The sequence below is a fragment of the Pristis pectinata genome, chromosome 14 (genome assembly GCF_009764475.1).
Source record: "Pristis pectinata isolate sPriPec2 chromosome 14, sPriPec2.1.pri, whole genome shotgun sequence".
NCBI lineage: Eukaryota > Metazoa > Chordata > Chondrichthyes > Rhinopristiformes > Pristidae > Pristis > Pristis pectinata.
In genome coordinates, this window is record NC_067418.1 from 43800529 (window position 1) to 43822330 (window position 21802).

General features: G+C 46.1%; 1 protein-coding gene across 4 annotated transcripts in view; it reads right to left on the bottom strand.

The window, feature by feature from the left end:
* The window catches only part of mdka (midkine a), a 65655-nt gene that overhangs the window by 14560 nt on the left and 29293 nt on the right, over positions 1-21802 (bottom strand). Inside the window, exon 1 of one of the 4 annotated variants that reach the window (XM_052029594.1) lies at positions 19991-20149. The exons of the other annotated variants lie outside the window; for them this stretch is intronic. Coding sequence (XP_051885554.1) covers positions 19991-20109 — 119 coding nt within the window. The 5' untranslated portion in view covers positions 20110-20149. Of the gene's footprint in view, positions 1-19990; positions 20150-21802 lie in introns of those variants that run through there. 4 annotated transcript variants of the gene reach the window in all.

Consider the following 21802-nt stretch of genomic DNA (forward strand, 5'->3'; position numbering starts at 1 on the left):
TCTTTTAGCCCCCAGGAGCCAGCAGAATGGACAGTGGGGAAGCCCGAAATGCAGACAAATGCCCAAGTGCAGAGATTCTCTTTCCACAGATGCTGCCTGACTTATGAGGTATTTTCAACATTTTCTGCTTTTATTTCAGATTTCCAGAATCTGTTGATTCTTGATTTTCATGCAGAGTTTCATCAAGTCCTTGCAGAGACATCTCCAGCAATCTGCAGCCAGGAGTACCCAGCTAGAGTTCTGGAGGATCTCCATGTACCCCTGCACAAAGAACATCCATCCTGTGAGCACTGTTCCTCACCTCTCTGTCCAAATCCCTGTAACCTCTGGGCAGCAGCCTCCCATCATTGCTACAGCCATTCATTTATTGGCAGCAATCCACTGTGGTTGGAAGATTATCATTAGATGCCCCTTTAAGAGCTAGCTGCCAAGATTACATCTGCTATGCTGCATTGTAACAACTGCGAGAATTCACAGCAAAGTCAATTGGAATCAATGTTAATTACAGGCCTGTGAATCAGGCACTGAGTTATTATCTGCTCTGGGGGGGCGGGGTCCGTTACACACTTTATAATCTTCCTTTCATGCATCCAGTAACTTCCTCTGCCGTGGTTTGAGTGGGTGCAGTTTGGGGTTGCCCTCGAGCCTCGTGAAAGATGCAACGTAAGGATTCTCTGCATTGCCTCCATCACAGGCTGCTTGTGCCCTTGTGAACTCCACTGAGCTTTCCGAGCTTCATCAGAGTGAAGTCGCAGTACTGAAGGTTCGGCATGCACGACCTCAAGCTGAAGGCTGCAGCTGAGGTCCTGTGCAACTTCCTGGACAGCAGCAGCATTGCAGCAAATGGATGAAGAACGGTGTGAGAGTGCGCAGTTAGCCAGCAGGTTTGGGGGGGGGGGGGGGTGTCAGTTTGAGGATTCGAGTAACACACGGCATTGTAGTATTTAGCAGGACGTAGTTAAGTGTAGCTACTTCTGGTGCATGTTGCTATACAATGGTTGACCAAAGTGTACCAAAGAACCTTTAGTGATGTCCGAAGCACTAATGCTGATGCTTCCAAGTACTTGCTTGCCAGTTTCCCTACCGTGCCTTGCTCGTTCCCTTGGTCATGGAAAGATCACTCTAAAATAGGTTTGAGTAGGTTTCTGTGGTTAACTGTTGCCCACGAGTAGGGTGGCACAGCCAACAGAACTACTGCAAGGCAGCTCCAGTGATCAGGTTCGATCCCGACCTCCGGTGCTGTCTGTGTGGAGCTTGCACGTTCTCCCTGTGATCGTGTGGGTTATGGCCTTGGCTTGAGCTCTCATTTCCTGGACTATTTGAGATGGACTCAATGTTACTGAAGGTGCTTGCTTGTGTTGTCATGGCAGCTTCATCCGCATTTGCTAATATGTGCTACTTCAACGGCATTGAAAAACATCAGTGTGAGTACTGCCTCTTGTGGAAGTCATTTGTAGAGGAACTGAGGCAAACTGACTTTATTGCCCAAATGAATATGTGGCTGTGTATTACTCAGGTCTGTCCACAGGAAGCAGAGTGATTTGAGCTTCAATATCTGGCCATAGACCAGTCCCACACCCACAAAAGTTGAGCTCGTCTTGAATTTCTATTGGCAACTGCCCTGGTGTCCATTACAACAACATAACCCCAGTTGCAGCAATACCATTTAAGTTCCGACCCTGCTCGGTCAATGACAGGGCAAGGAAAAGAGCAGAAAGGAAGGAGGACAAAGTGATGTGCTTCAACCCTGTGGGTTCAGGGCAAGCCTCTTCCTCCAGTCCTTCAACACATCGGCCAAAAAGAACTTGTGCTCCCCTTCCCTCGGCCATACCTCGTACCTTCAGTGCAAGTAGATGCTCTGGAGAAGTTCCATCCAATCAGTGCTTGAGTGCTTAACCCTGTGCTCAACTGGTCCAGACTATTCTGCCATCAGAAATTAGGACTAAAATTGGCTGCTAAATCCAGACTTTCAAATGGGTGTTGTTTATCAGTCAGCCCTCGTTTTCATTCCTTGGGCCATCCCATAACTCTGGCCAAAGGCTTTCTTCTGCTGTCCGAGGACACGTTAAAAATTTAGGCTTTTGCCTAAGGTTCAACGTCGTGGAACAGATCCCGCATTTGGAAAAGTGTCCGTAGATAATCCTGCCGCAAGATTATCCTTAAGCTTCAATGAGCAGCGATGTACTGTTTGCCTGCGTGTCCCATCTGGACTGACGTTCCGACACTAGTGTATCTGGGGTGCTGAGCAGAGATAAAAGTATAATCACCACCACAAGCAGCTCCCTGAGGCAGGAGAGCAGTGATCAGAAAACAGCTAGGATAGATGCCTTCAGGGAGCAAGGCACGGGTTTAAATGAAGTGCCTGTTGATTTTTTTATGAACAAAACATAACATTGCTTTAACACCTTCATTATTATTTTTAAAAACCGGGCCTCAGTACATTCCTCAGAAAACAATTCATAACTCAAGTCCAGGCACACTGATGTTAAATGATTTAGTCGGAACAGACTGTGGCAAGGCCGCAGAGCTAAGGGAGCAACACACAAGATGCTGGAGGAACACAGCGGGTCAGGCAGCACCTGTGGAAGGGAAAAAGACAGCCGACCTTTCGGGTCGAGACCCTTCATCTGGACTGGAAGATGGAGGGGAGATAGCCAGTATAAAGAGGCGGAGGGAAGAGTTGGAGCAGAGCTGACAAGCGATAGGTGGGTCTAGGTGAGGAGGGGTGATAGGCAGGTGGTGAGTGGAAATGGCGTCAGAAGCTGGGAGGTGATGGGTGGAGGTGACAACGGGCTGAAGATGACGGAATCTGATAGGACAGGAAGGTGGAGCATGGAATCAAGCACGGGGGGTGGGGAAGGCAGATGGGAGCCGTAGGGGAGGGGGAGCGGAACCAGTGGGAGGAGTGTGTGGGTGATGGGCAGATGCAGAAGGAGAGGGTGAACGAGGGGAAAAAAAAATCAGGTGATGGGTCTGGGGTGAGTGTAGGAAGGATTGGGTAGATCAAGAGGACAGAGAAAAGGGACAGAAGGGGAGCAGGTTACTAGAAGTTGGAGAATTCATTGTCCACGCCGTCAGGTTGTAGACGACCGGAATATGAGGCGCTGTTAGCTCCGGGGAGCTAGGTTCAATCCTGACCTCCGGTGCTGTCTGTGCGAAGGTTGCATGTTCTCCCGGTGTCTGTGTTTCCTGCGGGTGCTCTGACTTCCTCCCAAAAGCGTGAGTGTTGATTGTCCACTGTAAATTGCCCCTGGTGTGTACAGTATGTTGTGATTGAATCTGGACTGAGTTGATGAGAATGTGGCGAGAATAAAAAGTGGGATCAATCTAGGATTAGCGTAAATGGGTGGTTAAAGGTCAGTGCAGACTTGGTGGGCCGAAGGGTCTGTTTCTATGTTGTATCTCTCTGTGACTCTAAGACAGAGTGACATGCACTCTGAAGTACACAGCATGGGAATGTGGGAGCTGTGGGATTAGTTCAGTGGCCTCAGGAATGGAAGTGAATGTTTAAGCTGCAAACAAAAATCAGACACTAAGTGGATCCTGCACATTCAGGTATCATAAGCAAAACCATCATATTGCCTTTAGGCTATTGTTCCCATTTAAATTACTGATTTTCATGTTTTGTGACAGACAAGGTTAATATATTATTTGTTTGATCATCAAAAACAATCTGTCACCTTCAAATGAGCCTGCCTCAACAGCCAAAACCCAATGAGGTGTCACTGGGGAGCAACACTTAAATCCAGGACTCATGATTCCACCTGAGGCAGAGATGTCCTGTGGGATGAACAGAAACTACTGGAAAGAATTGCTAGGATCATGAGTTCTCTATGAAGCAGTTCACTGGATATATCATGTATCTAACTGTACTACTCATTTCTGCTTCATTGTAATTATCCTGTTTGTTAATAAATGGTTTGTTGATGCTCTCACCGCTTATCACCTCTCAGAGTGAGCAGAACACACTGGGTATAAGTGTGACCATCTCAGGGTGAGCAGAACACACTGGGTATAAGTGTGACCCTCTCGGGTGAGTAAAACGCACTGGGTATAAGTGTGACCATCGCAGGGTGAGCAGAACACACTGAGTATAAGTGTGACCCTCTTGGGTGAGTAAAACGCACTGGGCATTGGTGGGAGTATCTTCACCTCTGGCGAAGGTACTCCCACAATGCTATTGGATAGGGAGTTGCAGGATTTAGACCCAGTAATGATGACGGAATGCCAACATATTTCCACATCGGGATGGTAAGTGACTCAGAGGGGAATCTGCTGGTATGACTGTTCCTATACACATGGTGTCCTTGCCTTTCCAGTTGGTAAAGATTGTGGGTTTGGGAAATGATGTTGCAGTGGCTTCGGTGAGTAACTACAGTGCATTTCTGTAGCCATACATTGCAGCCACAGTACACCAGTGGTGGAAGGAATTAATCTCTAGGGTGTGGGTAAGGTGCTAATCAAATGGGTTGCTTTGTCCTCAATGGTGTCAAGGTTCCCGAGTTTTGGTGGAACTACACTCACCCAGGTAAGTGGAGACTATTTCATCGCACTCCTGACTTGTGCTTGTGGATGGTTGAAAAACTTTAGGTGCATCTCAGCTTTTCAACCATCTGCCACAGGATACCCAATTCTGACCAAGTAGGAAAGGTATTATGTGGCTAGTCCAATTGAGCTTCTGGTCAGTGGTGACCCCAGGATGTTGATGGTGGTTGACTCTACAGTGGCAATATCATTGAATGTCAAGGGTCAGGTGGTTAACCTCTCCCTTGTTGGAGATGCTCACTGCCTGGCACTTCCATGGTGAAAATGTTATTTGTCACTTATCAGTCTGTGCCTGAAATGTCATTCAGGTCTGGCTGTGTGCAAGCTGAACCGTTTCATCTGTAGAGCAGTTGCAAATGGAATTGAACACTGTGGAGTCAGCAGTGAACATCCCAATTTCTGACCTAATGATGGAAGGAAGGTAATTGATGAAGCAGCTAAAGATGGTTGGGCTGAGGATACTGCCCTGAGGAACTCCCGCAGAAGAGTCCTGGGACTGAGAGGATTGACGTCCAACAACCACTACTATCTCCCTTCATGGAAGCAATGAATCCAAACATTGGGGACACAAGAGAATGCAGATGCCTGAATCTGGAGCAAAGAAACAAACTGGTGGAGGAACTCAGTGGGTCAGGCATCACCCGTGGAGGAAAATGGACAGTCGACGTTTCAGGTCGAGACCATTAATCTGGACAATCCGAACAATGGAGTGTTTTCCCCTTCATGCCCATGATGTCAAGTTTCACCAAGGTTCCTTAAAGTCACACTCAGACAAACACTGCTTTGATATCAAGTACAGTCACTTTCACCTCACCTCTAGAATTTGCCTCTTTGGTCCACATTTAGACTAAGGCTGTGATGAGGTCTGGAGCATAGTGGTCCTAGTGAAACCCACACTGATAAGGATACTGGTAAGTTATTGCTCCTGTTAAAGCACTGTCAACATCACTTTGCTGCTGATTGAGAGGAGACTATTTGGGGGGGGGGGGGGGTGCGGTAATTAGCCAGAGTGCATTTGTCCTGCTTTCTGTGAACAGGACATACCTGGGTAACTTTCCACACTGTCAGGCAAATGCCAGCATTATAACTATACTGAAACAGTTTGGCTAGCCCTGGAGTGCAGGTCTTCAGTACTACAGCTGGGAGGTTGTCAGGTCCAGGTGTCTCTGCTGCATCCGACGCTCTCAGCCATTTCCTGATATTACATGGAGTGAGTCTAATTGCCTGAAGACCTTTTCCTGTGATGCTGGGGATCTCAGGAGATGAATCATCCACTTGGCACTTCCAGCTAAACATGACCATGAATGATTCAGCTTTGCCTTTAAGTACCCACAAGCTGGGAATGTTTTTGGAACCTCCACCTCCTTTCAACTGTTTAATTGTCCACTGCCACTCAAGACTAGATGTGGCTGGACTGCAAAGCTTTGATCCAATCCATTGGTTGTGGGGTCACTTGGCTTTGTCTATTTCACACAGCCTTTACTGTTTCATGTGTAATCCTGTGTTGCAGCTTCACAAGCTTGGCCCCTCATTTCTAGGTCCCGGCATTACCTCCTGCACTCTTAATTGAACCAGCATTGATCCCCTGGCTTAATGGTAATGGAAGGTTACAGATTGTGGGTGGTGTACATTTCTGCTGGTGCTGATGGTCCATAGTGCCTCATGCATGGAAGGTGTCTTCAGCTGTGTAGAATGGACTTGTCTGCACAAGGCATATGCGATGGTCACTTCTACCAATGCAGCTGCTGAAGGGAGATTGGTGAGGATGAGCTCAGGTAGGTCTCTGCCTCGTGCTGGTTCACTCACTGTGTGTCTTTCACATGCCCCTCATGACTCAGTCAGTGATGACGTCACCAAGCCATTCTTGGTGATGGACAGTGAATTCCACCCAGAGTAAACGCCATGCTCTTGCTACCTTTAGAGCTTGTTCAATGTGGATGAACACTGATTCATCAGCTTAGGCAATAGGTGGCCATCAGGTGATTTCCTTGCCCTTATGTGACCTGATTCCATGAGGTTTCGCGGGTTCTCAAGTCAACGTTGAGGATCTCTGAGGCCGTTCTCTCTAGTGGAACTCAGTGGGACAGGATGTACCCTGGGATTGTGATGGGGAGTTTGGCATGTCGTCATACGTTAGTGATGCTGTGAGTACAACTATATTACATTGTTGCTTGATTAGCTCTCCCTCTTTGGGCACCAGCCCCTGGGGTTACAAGGAGAACTTTGCCGGATTGACTGGGCTGGGATCAACACTGCAGTTCCTGAGTTCAGTGACTGGGTGGAAGCAAGGTAGTCTGCTTGGTTTTACAGGACCATTTCAAAGTCAATCACATTGTTGTGGATCTAGAGGCACATAATAGTTAGCCCAGGTAAGGATAGCAAATAGCTTCACTTTAAGGGCAAGTGAATCAGGTGGGGTTTTACAACAAACTGGTCATAATTTTCATCATATGACACAAGATCTTTTTTTTTACAAACTCCAGGCTATTAACTGAATTTAGGCATCCACAGCTACCACAGTGGGAGTGAAATCTGAACTCAAGTGGGTCAGGCATCACCTGTGGAGGAAAATGGACAGTCGATGTTTCAGATCGAGACCATTCATCTGGACAATCCAAACAATGGAGTGTTTTCCCTTTAATGCCCATGTTGTCTTTAATGTCACATTCCTTAATATCACACTCAGTCAAACACTACCAGTCCAGTAATGTAACCACTGTGCCAAAAGAGCTTAATTAATGAAAGGCCAATGAAAGTCAATGAGAAACTAAAGACGCTGATGTGCCTTCTGATAAACCAGGGCAATAGCCAGGCTTTTTTTGGGGCATGGATACCACATTTAATACAGTTGACCCACTTTAATCCTATCATGACTGAAGGTCAATCCTCCCAATCTGAGGACATCACTGCAGGAGTTCCTCAGGGCAGTGTCCAATGGCTTCATCAATGCTCTTCCTTCCATCATGTGGTCAAAGTGGAGATGATCCCTGATGATTGCACAATGTTCGATTGCATTTGAAATTTCTCAGCAAATGAAGCAGTCCATGCCTGCATGCAGCAAGTCCTGGACAGTGTTCCTGTATGGGCAGATAGGTGGCAAGTAATATTTGTACCGCAAAAGTGCCAGGCAATAACCACTTCCAACCTAGTCTTGACGTTCAATGACATTACCATTGCTGAGTTCCCCACTGTTCATATCCTGGGGGTCACCATTGACCAGAAACTCAATTCAATCAGCTACTGAAATACTGCGGTTATCCAAAGGCTAAATATCCTGCAGCAGGTGACACCACCTACAAGGCACAAGGCAGCAATGTGATGGAACACTCTCCACTCATGTGGATGAGTGCATCTCCAACAACTCCCAAGAACCTGACACCATCCAGGACAAAGCAGTCCACTTGATTGGTGTCCTATCCACCACCCTTAATATGCACTGAAGTTACTCACCTTGACTATACCAACAGAATCTCTCAAACCAACAGCCTCTACCACCAAGGACAAGGGCATGGAACACCACCACGTGCAGCACCCCTTCTCAAACTGTACACCATCTCGACTTGCAAATATATCGCCATTCCTTCATCAGAGCTGGATCTAAATCCTGGAACTCCCCACTCGACAGCACTGTGGAAGTACCTTCACCAAAAGGACTGCAGCAGTTCAAGAAGGTGGCTCACCACCATCTTCTCAAGGGGAATTAGGGATGGGCAATAAATTCTGGCTCACCAGTCACACCCAGATCCCAGCAAAATATACAAATGGAAATCACAGCAGTAAATCTTTTAAATCTGCTCACTCATCTCATCTACACCAAAAGTCCCTCCCAAACCCATAGCCTTTACCACCAGACAAGGGCAGCTTCTGAGGACTCAACCTATCTTTTCCCTTTACGTCCATTTTAACCTACCCAGCAGAGGAAATTAATAGGCACCCCATCCACACCCATTCACTCGCTCCACCACCGATGCACAGTAACAGCAGTTTGTACCATCTACAAGATGCACTGCAGCAACTCACCAAGACTCCTTAGACAACACCTTCCCGCAAGCTCTAACAGCTAGAAGGACAAGGGAAGCAAAAGCATGGTACCACCAGCACCTGGAAGTTGCCCTCCAAGCCACACACCATCCTGACTTGGAAATATACGGCCGTTCCTTCACCGTCACTGGGTCAAAATACTGGAACTCTATCCCTCACAACATTGTGGGAATACCCACACGTCAAGGACTGCAGAGGTTCAAGAAGGTTGATCACCATCACCTTCTCAAGGGCAATTAGAGATGGGTAATTAAATGCTGGCTCAGCCTGTGAAGCCCACATCCCTTGAATGAATGAAATAAGTATCTGCTGCTTAACACTAAATTAGTTCTGGAGAGAGGCTAGAGACTTCATATCAAATTGATGTACAGATATCCAATGTAAGGTGAAGAACTAGCTGTGTGTAAACACTATGCAGAACTCCAGCTGGGGAAAACCAAACTGCTGTGGTCCTATCATTTTACTTATCAGAGTGACCCCAGCCACCTGCAAAGTCATGACACCACAGAGCACACAATATGACAGCTGTTGCCAGCTGTGTGGAGAAGGTTAGAGCCCTTGAAATAAGAGAACCAAAAAGACTTGGTATCCATCAACAGCCTGTGTGTGTGCGTGTGTGTGTGTGTGTGTGTGTGTGCGTGCATGTGTGTGTGCGCGTGTGTGTGTGCGGGCGTGTGTGTGTACGTGTGCGTGTGTGTGTGCGTGTGTGTGCGCGCGCGCGTGTGCGTGTGTGTGTGCGTGCGTGCGCATGTGTGTGTGCGTGCGTGCGCGTGTGTGTGCGTGTGTGTGCGCATGTGCATGTGTGTGTGTGACATGTGTGTGTGTGTAAGTGTTTGAGGTACAGAGCACCACAGCAAACAATAAACATTCCCATTTAACACTAGCAAGAGATACTCAAACGGAAAAGTCAACACGAGTACATTGCAGCTAATTTAATCAATTGTTATTTGAGTCAACAACTGTGAGGAACTGGAGATAATTAATCTGGCTACATTCTAAAGACAATCTAAATATTGAACAAAGACAAATTGATCTGTTATTTTAAGAAACAGATTTGAAACATCATCAGGTTGAAACAAGGCACCTTTGATACAAGGTGTAATTCCTGTTGAGACATCAGCCTGGGTACAGTCCACCTCACCGAGACGCTGCCCACACTTCATTTCCAAGAAAGGAGGCAAGTGTGACTGCGGTAACTGCAGACAGGTCTCCCTGTTGTCTGCCACTGGGAGAGACATAAGAGTCATGGAGTTACAGCAAGGAATCAGGCCCCTCGGCCCCAGTGCACATCAACCATCAACCACCTATTTTTACATTAATTCTACCTGAACCCATTTTATTCTCCCCTGCCCCATTCTCATCAACTTCTCTACCCCACCACCTCCACAGACTCCCCCTCTCACAGACACACTTGGGGGCAATTTACAGCAGCCAGTTAACCTACCAACCTGTACGTCTTTGGGATGTGAGAGGAAACTGGGACACTTGGAGGAAATCCATGCCGTCACAGGGAGAATGTGCAAAGTCCACACACATCAGGCTTGGTAGACTGGGTGGTCTTTTCCTGCCTGTTATGCCGTGATATAGACAGCACCGGAGGTTGGGATCGAATCCAGTTGCTGGAGCTGTGAGGCAGCAGCTCAACCACATGCACCACTGAGTCACCCGTCAACAACTTGTATCGATATAGTCCCTGCAATGTAGCAAATTGCTGGAATACACTTTATAGGAACAATATCAAACATGATCCCAAGGTGAGCATCAATCCAAGTATCCACTTTTTATTAAGACTGGCTATCTCCACCCAACGCCACCCTCCCTTCAGCTCATCCACTGCTGAAACTTTCATCTAGGTCTTTGCTCCCAGACCTGACCATTTCAAAACATCAGGCAGGCACGGTACTTTAGGCAGGCACGGTAGTACAGCAGTTAGTGTAATGTTATTACAGCGTCAGCGACCCGGGTTCAATTCCGGCCGCTGTCTGTAAGGAGTTTGTACGTTCTCCCTGTGTCTGTGTGGGTTTCCTCCGGGTGCTCCGGTTTCCTCCCACATTCCAAAGACGAAGGGTTAGGAAGTTGTGGGCGTGCTATGTTGGCGCCGGAAGCATGGCAACACTTGCGGGCTGCCCCCAGAAAACTCCAAGTAAAAAGATGCATTTCACTGTGTGTTTAGATGTACATGTGACTAATAAAGAAACCTTACCTTATCTTACTTCACTCTACCCCCTGTGAACCTGGCATTGTCCAAACCCTGCTGCCCATTCCCCACTCATACCAAGGACCTTCCCCCATCATTCCTATGCTCACTGACCTTTACAGGTTCCCGATGAAACCATGCCTTGACTTCAAGATCCTTCTTTATAAATCCCTCCGTGATCTCGCCCCCTCCTTATTTCCGCAACCTCCTCCAGCTCTACAACTCCAAACTCGATCTTTTGCTCAGCCCCAGAATCAGTGGCCCTGTCACGGCTACCTAGGTCTTCAGCTCTGGTATTACATCTGATCAGAACCTCAGCGTTAAATCTCTTTATGGGGCCATTGATCCGTCATCACCAGGGTCCTCCTGAACTGCCCCCCCGCCCCTTAGTGGCCGAGGAGTTGCTCCCCAACTTACAGTGTGAATTCTGTCCACCTGGAGTTAGAGGGAGCACAATCTTCACCATGCAACAACTTCAAGAGGAAAGCAGGCTGTTCCTTCAACTACTTACATGACTATTTTGAAGTCAGAAGAGCTTTGCCCCATTCAGTAAGAGTGGCACTGTGGAGTCTGCTTCTTCAATTTTCCTGCCTACAGATATTCATCTCTATTTTACTTCTGCTTCATGATAGCAAGCAGTGGTCTTAACCAACGACCCAATCCCAGTGCAGACCGGTGTCGTTACCCCACCACCTCTCCCAATATTTTTCGCCGTAGATTGTGCCTCACCCCCAACAAGCTTCTTAACAAGCAACACACGAGATGCAGGAGGAACTCAGCGGGTCAGGCAGCATCTGTGGAGAAAAATGGACAGTGATCGTTTCAGGTCTAGACCCTTTATCTGGACAAATACAGAGAGGAGGGGGGCCAGAATAAAAAGATGGAGGGAAGGGGTGAGCAAGAGCTGGCAGGTAATAGTGGATCCAGGTGAGGTGGGGGGGGGCTTCTCCGCACACCTGGATCCATCTATCACCTGCCAGCTCTTGCTCACCCCTTCACCTCTTTATACTGGCTATCTCCCCTCTTTCTTTCAGTCCAGATAAAGGGTCTCGATCCAAAATGTCAACTGCCCATTTCCCTCTATAGATGCCGCCTGACTTACTGAGTTCCTCTAGCATCATGTGTTGCTCCAGATTCCAACATCTGTAGTCTCTTGTGTCTCCAAGCTTCTCACTGGGGTAGAGCTAATCTACAGGACAAATGAGAAACCACTCCAGAACTAAGATCACACCAACTCTAGTCATCAAGCCGCAATGGTCCAGTGATTCTTACTTATGTGCATGTTCAGAGTCTTATGAGTCTGACTAGGACTTAGAGTCATTTTCCACTCATTCACTGTAGGATACAAGGTAATGACCCTTCCAGTTGACATCTCCAAAACAAAGGTCCTCTACCAACCTGTCCTCACCTTATAACACCACCCTCTGACAATAATGACCTATGACAAGACACTGGAAAATGTGGACTATTTCCCACATCTCATGAGTCACATCTCAGCGAAGGCAGACATCAGTGGTGGAATTCACCATCATCTTCAAGGTGCCAGCATAATCTTTGACTGTCCAACGAAAAGAATGCTTGAAGAAGGCAAATATTTTTCCATTGTTCAAGAAAGGTAAAAGGGATAATCCTGGGAATTATAGACCAGTTAGCTTTACATCAGTGGTGGGCAAGCTATTGGAGAGGATACTTAGGCACAAGATTTATGAGCATTTGGAAACGCATAGTCTTATAAGGGATAGTCAACACGGCTTTGTGAAGGGCAGGTTGTGCCTCAAGAGCCAAATAGAGTTTTTTGAGGAAGTGACAAGACAGATCGATGAAGGTAGAGCGGTGGATGTGGTACATATGTATTTTAGCAAGCCATTTAACAAATTCCCCATAGTAGGGTCATCCAGAAGGTCATGAGGTATGGGATCCATAGTAAATTGGCTGTGTGGATTTGGAATTGCCTTGCCCACAGAAGGCAGAGGGTGGTTGTAGAAGGGGAGAATTCAACCTGGAAGTCGCTGACTAGTGGTGTTCTGCAGGAATCTGTTCTGGGACCCCTGCTCTTTGTGATTTTTATAAGTGACTTGAAGAAGCGGAAGGGTGGGTTGGTAAGGTTGCAGATGACACAAAGGTTGGTGGTGTAGTAGGTAGTGTAGAAGGTTGTCGTGGGTTGCAACAGGATACTGACAGGATGCAGAGCTTGGCAGAGAAGTGGCAGATGGAGTTAAATCCGGAGAAGTGTGAAGTGACACACTTTGAAAGATCTAACTTGAAGGCAGAGTATATGGTTGATAACAGGATTCTTAGCAGCATGGAGTAACAGAGAGATCTTGGGTTTCTAATACATAGATCCCTCAAAGTTGCCACACAAGTTGATAGGGTGGTTAAGAAGCCATATGGTGTGCTGGCCTTCACTAGCCAGGGGACTGAGTTCAAGAGCCGAAAAGTAATGTTGAAGCTCCATAAGACTCTGGTTAGACCACATCTGGAATATTGTGTTCAGTTCTGGTCACCACATTATGGGAAGGATGTGGAAGCTTTGGAGATGGTGCAGAGGAGATTTACAAGAATGTTGCCTGGATTGGAGAACATCTCTTATGAGGAGAGGCTGAACAAGTTAGGGTGTTTCTCCTTGGAGATACAGAGGATGAGAGGAGACTTGATGGAGGTATATGAGATTATGAGAGGCATAGATAGAGTGGACAGCCAGCATCTTTTCCTCAGGGTGGTAATGGCCAATACTAGAGGTCACCCGTTTAAGGTGCGTGGTGAAAAGTTCAGGGGGGATGTCAGAGGTGGGTTTTTTTTACAGAGTGTGGTGGGTGCCTGGAATGCACTGCGGGGATGGGGGGTGGTAGGGGCTGATACGATAGGGCAATTTAAGAGACTCTTAGATAGGCAAATGGATGAAAGAAAAATAGAAGGCTTATGGGAGGTGGAGAAGGGGATAGACTGAATGTGGATAAAGTTTATACAGGTCAGCACAACACCTTGGGCTGAAGGAACTGTACTGTGCTGAGCTGTTCTATTAAGACCTCAAACCAGGCATAAAACTCAACACTGAGAATGCTGGACCATTCATCAAAAGGACACAGAAGCCCAGGATAAACTACAGAAGGGCAGCATCAACTCCCATGCCCTCCACTTGTCTTGCGCCTCCTGCACTATCTGTGATAGAGTCTACAGATCCCACATTGGCCTTATCAGCCAGCTCTGGAAAACATCCCTGACCCTGAGAGAACGCCTGCAAAGAGGAAATGCTGGTGACACTTCATCTTATTGGAGTGTCTCACAGTTGGAACAACTTAACCTGGGTCATGAAACAGAAGAGTAAATAAGCAGGGACAATGGAAGTGGGGAATCCATTTCAAAAGGATTGAGACAACAAAACAAGAATCTCTGACAATGGGCAGCTGAGCAAATAGGTAAATGCTGTTTGCTTTGATTCAATTGAGTCTTGAGCCTGAGGGTTGTGGCTGTGTTGACCTGACTAGTATTTACTCCTCAACCAACCTCAAAGAATAGATTAACTTGACACCATCTCACTGACATTTATGTATACCTTCCATTAGAAACACTGATTACACTTCAAAGTATTTCACTTGGCTGTAAAATACCTTGACATGTCACACAAGCAAGGAAGGTGCTGTAGAAAGGCAAATCCTTCCCTTTGTTCTCGATATATCATTGTTTCCAAGTGCTCCAATTTTAAAAATCAATCAATTCATTGAGACAAGGCGAAGTGTGAATTCAGAAAAGGTTCTGACAGGGATGAGGATGTGCTGTGTAGATAACTGTTTGCTAGGGATATTTGACACTGAAGTCATTCAACAAACTCAAGCAACAATCTGCAGTTACATTTACTGCTTAAAGTCCATACTCAGAAACTGGCCTTAAAATCTGCAGTGGCAACTGACAGACACAAAAAGTTATTTGCAAAATTGTAAATCAAATATCTGCCAGCAGCAGTTTTAGAAAGAACAACCCCAGAATCTTAAGATTATACAGGAAAACTCAAAACAAATTGTATGTTCTGTGCACAGTCACTTTATAATCCAGTCTATAATTGACAGAAAGGCTCAGAGAAGCACATCAGACTATGGGGATCTGGAGGAATCTTTGTGGGTACCAAAGAAAACATCTGTGGAATTCTGTCTACACAAAGAACAGAAAAATAACCACAGGCTCCTTCTGAACCGACAGGCCCTCGCACTTAAACAATTTCTGGTGCAAATCCTTTGATACAGCTTTGAGCTGCTAACTTGTAGCAACAAGCGTTCAACGTCTAAAACCTTAAACGTGGCTGTTAAGACACCACCAGCAAGAACAAGTTGAAAATCAAAAGAGAAACAAAACCAGGTCACGAGGATGGTTTGGCAGGTCAGCCTCAATGGTCACTGAAAAGCCAGCGATAATGGTTGCCTTGTTGCTTTGCTTTCTTTTCTTGGCCTATTGGATTTCTTTGTGCGCTGCAGACACAAACCCTTTTCAGGATTACAGTCTATTCGCTGGTGCATCAAAACAGCCCTGTCACCTTGAATTATACAATGAAGTAACTCAAATTTACAAAGTGCAACAACATAACTGGCAAGTCAATATGATTATTCCAGGCCACATCAAGGCAAAATTCCTTGCCCCAGGCCTTCAGAGAAACAGACTGCAACAAATTTTGTGCTGTCAACCATTAAGGTGATGAGAATGCTAGATTCTGATTGTGCACTGCGCAATTTTGGAAGCCTTAAAGCGTGGGCAATGATTTCAACCCTTCTTCCACCCTCCCTCTCTATACCTGCCATCCCAATATTAAACAAAGTCAACCCAACAAGGATTACAGTCCAGAAGTGCCTGGAAGTTGGATGGTGCAGCACCATACTTTTGAGTGCCACGCAACTCAATTTTAATTTAAAATTAAAACAGAATGAAATATCGGGGAAGTGCCAGCAGTTGTACGAAGTCCTCAGTTTTCCTGCGGGAACCTCCATTTATCTGATACGCGGAAGAAGGCCAATTACAGCGCCAGCGACCAGGGTTCAATTCCCGCCGCTGTCTGTAAAGAGTTTGTACGTTCTCCCCGTGTCTGCGTGGGTTTCCTCCGGGTGCTCCGGTTTCCTCCCACATTCCAAAGACGTACGGGTTAGGAAGTTGTGGGCGTGCTATGTTGGCGCCAGAAGCGTGGCGACACTTGCGGGCTGCCTCCCAAAAAAAATCACTATGCAAAAGATGTATTTCACTGTGTGTTTCGATGTACATGTGACTGACAAAAAGATCTTATCTTATCTTCTGTGCCTTGCTGATTTAAGTGCCTGTCTAAACGCCTCTCAAAACACAGCAATCGCATCTGATTCTACCTCCTTCTCTACCAGTGTTTTCCAGATCAACTCTCCATGTAAACAAACATGTGACTAATAAAGATCTTATCTTATCTAATAGTGTCCAACAAAGGGCTCTGCAGGCTCAGAGTCCGCAGCTCAGGCTTCTATCTGTACACAACTGACCTGTGTCCTCTGGGGTGTTCTTGCAGAACCGGGCTTCCTCGGTACACACGAGTCTTGCTTCATCACCAACTGAGCAAGCCCAGCATTGTGAACCCACACAGGTAGATCCTCTGTAAGAAATGTGCCTTAGCAGCTCGACCCCAAATAGTGCCCCTCACCACATCCTATACAATGGTCTGCTGACCAGATCCCAGCTCGCCCACCAATTATTGGTATCAGTTCATTATTGTCACATACACCGAGATACAGTGAAAAGCTTTTGTTACGCATGCCACCCAGACAGATCATGCCAAACATAATTACATCAAGGTAGTAAAAAGAAAACAGAATGCGAAATATAGTGTTACAGTTACAGAGAAAGTGCAGTGCAGGCAGACAAGTGCAAGGGCTACGACGAGGTAGATTGGGAGATCAAGAGTTCAAAAGTTCATCCTGCCACGTACGAGGTCTGTTCAAGAGTCTGGTAACGGTGGGATAGAAGCTGTCCTTGAGCCTGGTGGCTTGTACTGTCAGGATTTTGTATCTTCTGCCCTGATGGGAGAGGGGAGGAGAAAGTATGACTGGGGTGGTTGGGGTCTTTGACTATGTTGGCTGCTTTCCCGAGACAGCAGCAAGTGTAGAAGGAGTCAATGGATGGGAGGTTGGCTTGTGCGATGGACTGGGCTGCGTTCACAACTCTCTGCAATTTCTTGTGGTCCTGGGCAGAGCAGTTGCCATACCAAGCTGTGATGCATCTGGATAGGATGCTTTTTATGGTGCATCTATAATATTTGGTAAGACTCATCGGGGTCATGCTGAATTTCCTTAGCCTTCTGAGGAAATAGAGATGTTGGTGTGCTTTTTTGGCCATAGCATCCATGTGGCTGGACAAGGACAGATTGTTGGTGATATTTACAGTTTGATGCTCTCAACCATCTCTGTCTCAGCACTAATGATACAGACCATGAACCATCGATATTTAGTCCCCAACCCGACAACCAAACCCACCCAACCAATTAACAGCCCTTGGCAACGATCTACCCTATCCTATAGATTTATGACTGACATTGCCTCCACTTCCCAATTAATAGTTTTTCCCTCATTCCCCCTCCAATCCCTTCAGTGATCCACAGGGACCAATCCTCAGTCATACCCATTAGCCAAACACCCTACTGGATCCTTTTTTCCCAACGGCAGGCCTGACCCCTTTACCTATTGATCAGCAAACTCCCTTCAAACCCTTAACCCTTTCCCAACTCCAAGTTTCCCTCCCAAGAGAACCCCTTCTACTTCACCCCTCACTGTGACAAATCCCGACAGAGTGCACGAAAGGTCTTTCCTTCTAGGAGGTCTGCTGAGTTGGACCTTCATCTCCCCCTCTACAGGCCATTCACATGACCGTGAACCCATCCCCATCCCAGGCCCGAACTGACTGGTTTCCCTACCCCAATCCATTCCAGGGCCCAATACTGAAAGCCAACCACCAGCCCCCAGGCACTGATTCAAAGAGCCTGACCACACTCTGACGATGACAGGCAGTGCCATCACCCCTGAAAGCCAGCCCACTCCCCATCCAAGCTCCATTTCTGGCCCCTTGACCTGCCAGAACCCTGTCCCAGATTGGCCCCATCCTAACTGCCATTGCTCTGTCAACACCCACCAACCCCATTCCTCCTGGCTGCCTGTCTGATCACCCATCTGACCCACCCAACCTGTTCCATCAGGTGCCATTCAGGGTCTCCACACTCAACCCTCTCTCCCCACCATCTGCCCCCAGACCTGGCGCTACCAAAGTCTGCAGTAGTACATGTCAGAAGTGGGCACTTGGGCACTGTGCTATAACTATTTAACACACTCATTAGGCAACTGCTATAGAGCCATGGAGACGTACAGCACAGTACAGGCCCTTCGGTCCACCATGTCCACGTCAACCTATTTACCCACATTAGGGTGGCAGGCATGGTAGCATAGTGGTTAGCGTAATGCTTTACAGCGCCAGCGACCCGGGTTCAAATCCGGCCACTCTCTGTAAGGAGTTTGTATGTTCTCCCCGTGCCTGCGGGGTTTCCTCCGGGTGCTCCGGTTTCCTCCCACATTCCAAAGACGTACAGGTTAGGAAGTTATGGGCATGCTATGTTGGAGCCAGAAGCGTGGAGACACTTGTGGGCTGCCCCCCAGAAAAATCACAACGCAAAAGATGTATTTCACTGTGTGTTTCGATGTACATGTGACTGATAAAAAGATCTTATCTTCTGTGCCTTGCTGATTTAAGTGCCTGTCTAAACGCCTCTTAAAACACAGCAATTGCATCTGATTCTACCTCCTTCTCTACCAGCGTTTTCCACATCAACTCTCCATGTAAACAAACGTTCCCCCTTAGACCCTCCTTAAAACTCCGAACATGGGAAAAAGATTCTGACTAGCTACTTGATCTATGTCTCTCGTAATTTTGTATACCTCTATCAGGTCACCCCTCAGGCTCTTTCACTCCAGGGAAAACAAGCCCAGTCTATCCAATCCCTCCCCATAACTAAAGCCCTCCAATCCAAACTTCCACGGTTGAATTGAAACCAGAGGCTCCTATCAGTCCTGATCATACAGTAACATCATCAGATGGAGTGCCTTCACGTTAAGAACCAGTCTAGAGCAAGGAGAAACATGGCAAAGGGTGGAAAGTAGAAATGAAAGGGACACTTTTATATCCATTGGACATCATAACATTAGCCTTCCTTTCTGCATTCAATCGCATGCACACATCTGTAGAAGTCCTTTTGTGTTGAATATAGAGCTAGACACCCTGTAGACTAGTGTCTCTTCATCAAGTATGGATGTCTGTCCCAAGCCAGCCTTTGGGGTCAACGTTCAGTCTTTTAATCAGACAGAGCTTCCAATGAAGGTGGCAGAGGTAGAGATTAATGCACGTGGAACGGATGCTTCAAGGCAGACGCCTCTATAGCCAAGAACGATCTCATTGGAGTAGAGAATCTAATCCAAAGCCTTCTATTAAATCATCAGGTTCACTGGTCCCTCCCTATAACAGGTTAACTTGCTGTAATGACAGTTAGTATCAGCTATACTGGCTGGATAGCTCCAGCATCAGGGGGATTACAAGGACCTGGGACCTCAAGATTTACATATAGATAAGCAGAAGAGCAGCTGGTTACGGAGTCATCTTTGGCAGACCAATTAAAATGGAACTTTGGAGGAGTGGGAAACTACTTCAGGCACACCCACTAAATCGTTTCTAAGAATTCAACTACTTTCCGAACAAAAAACCCCCAATGGCTCACATAGCAGTCAAGGTGACAGAACTAAAGCTGCTTTCAGAAACATCTAAGTGCTTGTGACATTCAGTGAACTGCACTGTAGGACAGTGACAGTAGTGCTGAGGGCAAACTGTGGGAGAGGAAGGGGCTGGGTAGCCAATGGGAAGGAAAAGAATAGGGAGCTGTTCTGTTGAACACGGTGGGGACAACTGCCAGGAGGCACTGAGCAGGGAAAGGAGCGTCCATGTGAACTGGGAGGCCAAAGTGATGGACAAAGAGCACTCCTTTAAAAAGATAGGGAGCTGGTTGCATCTGGAATGGTTGATCTGGACTTAGTTTTGAGGAAGCAAATCAAATGCAAATTCAAATGTTGTGTTTTATCATAATTGTGAGATTTAGAATAGTTACAAATTAACCTAAATGAATTATTTTTTAACATAAACTTTACTGGCGGGGCACACATACTTGACCCCTACCTTTGGAAACTGACAGCCTGTTTTGTTCCTTCCATCATTTGGATTCTGCCTTCAGGCATGGTCTCCCTCCAGGAATGTTGCATAAACGGCAAAGTCCAGGTAATGACATGTTGCCTCATGTCTTAAGCTTACAATGAAGGCTTGGCTTTTCCGTGATCAGCTATTTCGGGGGCATGGGGCAGCTTTTATTCAAAAAGCCATCAGTCAATATTTGCAGCCTGCACAGATAGAAGATTTCTGCTGGGAAAGAAAATGTGAACACATCAACAATTTGAGAACATGCAAGTCTCCGTTGAATGTAAGTCCATACAAGAGAGGGATTGGATCCATTGAAATGATGGTTTAATTAGAAGAAAACACAATAGCAGGCTACAATTACTTAAGGCTCTGAAATTAATGTCCAAATAGAAATTTGGGGTATGTTAAAAAACAGAGTAATATAATGACATGGTAATCAAATTGATTTATATTTGTTAATAACCAAAGTAACAAAAATTGAATGAGCTTAAGGAATGTAAATTTAAGTGTCCACCTCCCATTTGATCTATGTGAACTTTTTGTAGCTGCCCGCCAACACACTTCGAACTATGAGGTCTTCAGACATTTCAACAGCAAAGTAAACCTTCAGCGCTCAATGGAGTCACTCACTGGAAACAACTGGCAGACTCCCAGGTGGCCTGGACAAAGACCCACCCACCACTAATCTTAACACTCCTATTTAAAACAAAGGACATGTCACACTCTGAAATAATGCTAATGTGCAGGCAACTTTCTGCACCACCTCACTTCTGCAATAGAAATGTTCCTCCCCTTCCCCCAACCCAGAAGATATATTATAAGAATTGATGGGGCAGACGGTTGTCCAGCACCACAGGCTTGAAGCAACTCACCACAGTCTCATGAATTGAGTTATTTAATAAGCCCCACCACGAGGCCTCAAGTTATTTATTTATTTTAAATGTTCAGTTCAGAGGACTGAACAATTGTGGTGCATTGAAAAACAATTCCTGAGCCCTGTCGCTTACAAATGGTTCAAATGAAACAAAATGGGAAGCTGTGTTGAGAAAGTGATCCCACATAGAAGCCAAATTTCAGCTTTGTTTCTTCAACAAGTATATTTTTCTTAAAGAAAACCCCGCTGACTTGTTTCCAGTAATGGTGTCTAGTGTTTTCATTTACTAAGAAAGGGCTATTCTCCTTCAGCAAATGAGTTTGAATGGCAATAGAGTCCGGTGCTAAACATACTGCAGACAGCATATGCCACTTACTAAACTTTGACAAGATCCTGCTAAGGCTTACTTCTCTCTAAAGTCCAATTTTCAGATGTCAGTTTTGCCTTCTTGTAAAGGAGTGACCTGTCAGCATTAAATCTCACAAAGATCTGAGGAAATCTGTAAACAATGTATACATTCCATGCTGCATTCATCTCAAAAAATGCAGACTATGAAATTAAGCAAAGTTTCTTCTAAAGTCTCTTAAAAAAAAGAACGCTTTGATTTAAGATTAACTGTACATTATGCCCATTGTGAGCTTGACTGAATACCAGCAGCACTCAGCACAAAAGGTATGACATTAGTCCATATTTATTCTGTTTAAACAGCACAGCCCTGGATCTGAAGTGGTTTATGGCGCAGAGACGATATAAAAGCTTTTTGTAACTCAACGGGCTCTGGATTTCTGTTCACACTGAGTAGAGCTGCCATGGATTTTAATTTATTGAACCCCAACTGGTGCTCTACCTCATTCACAGTACCCAACCCATGAACAAACAATGGCTGACAAAGGAAGTATTTCTTCATGAACCCATTTGCT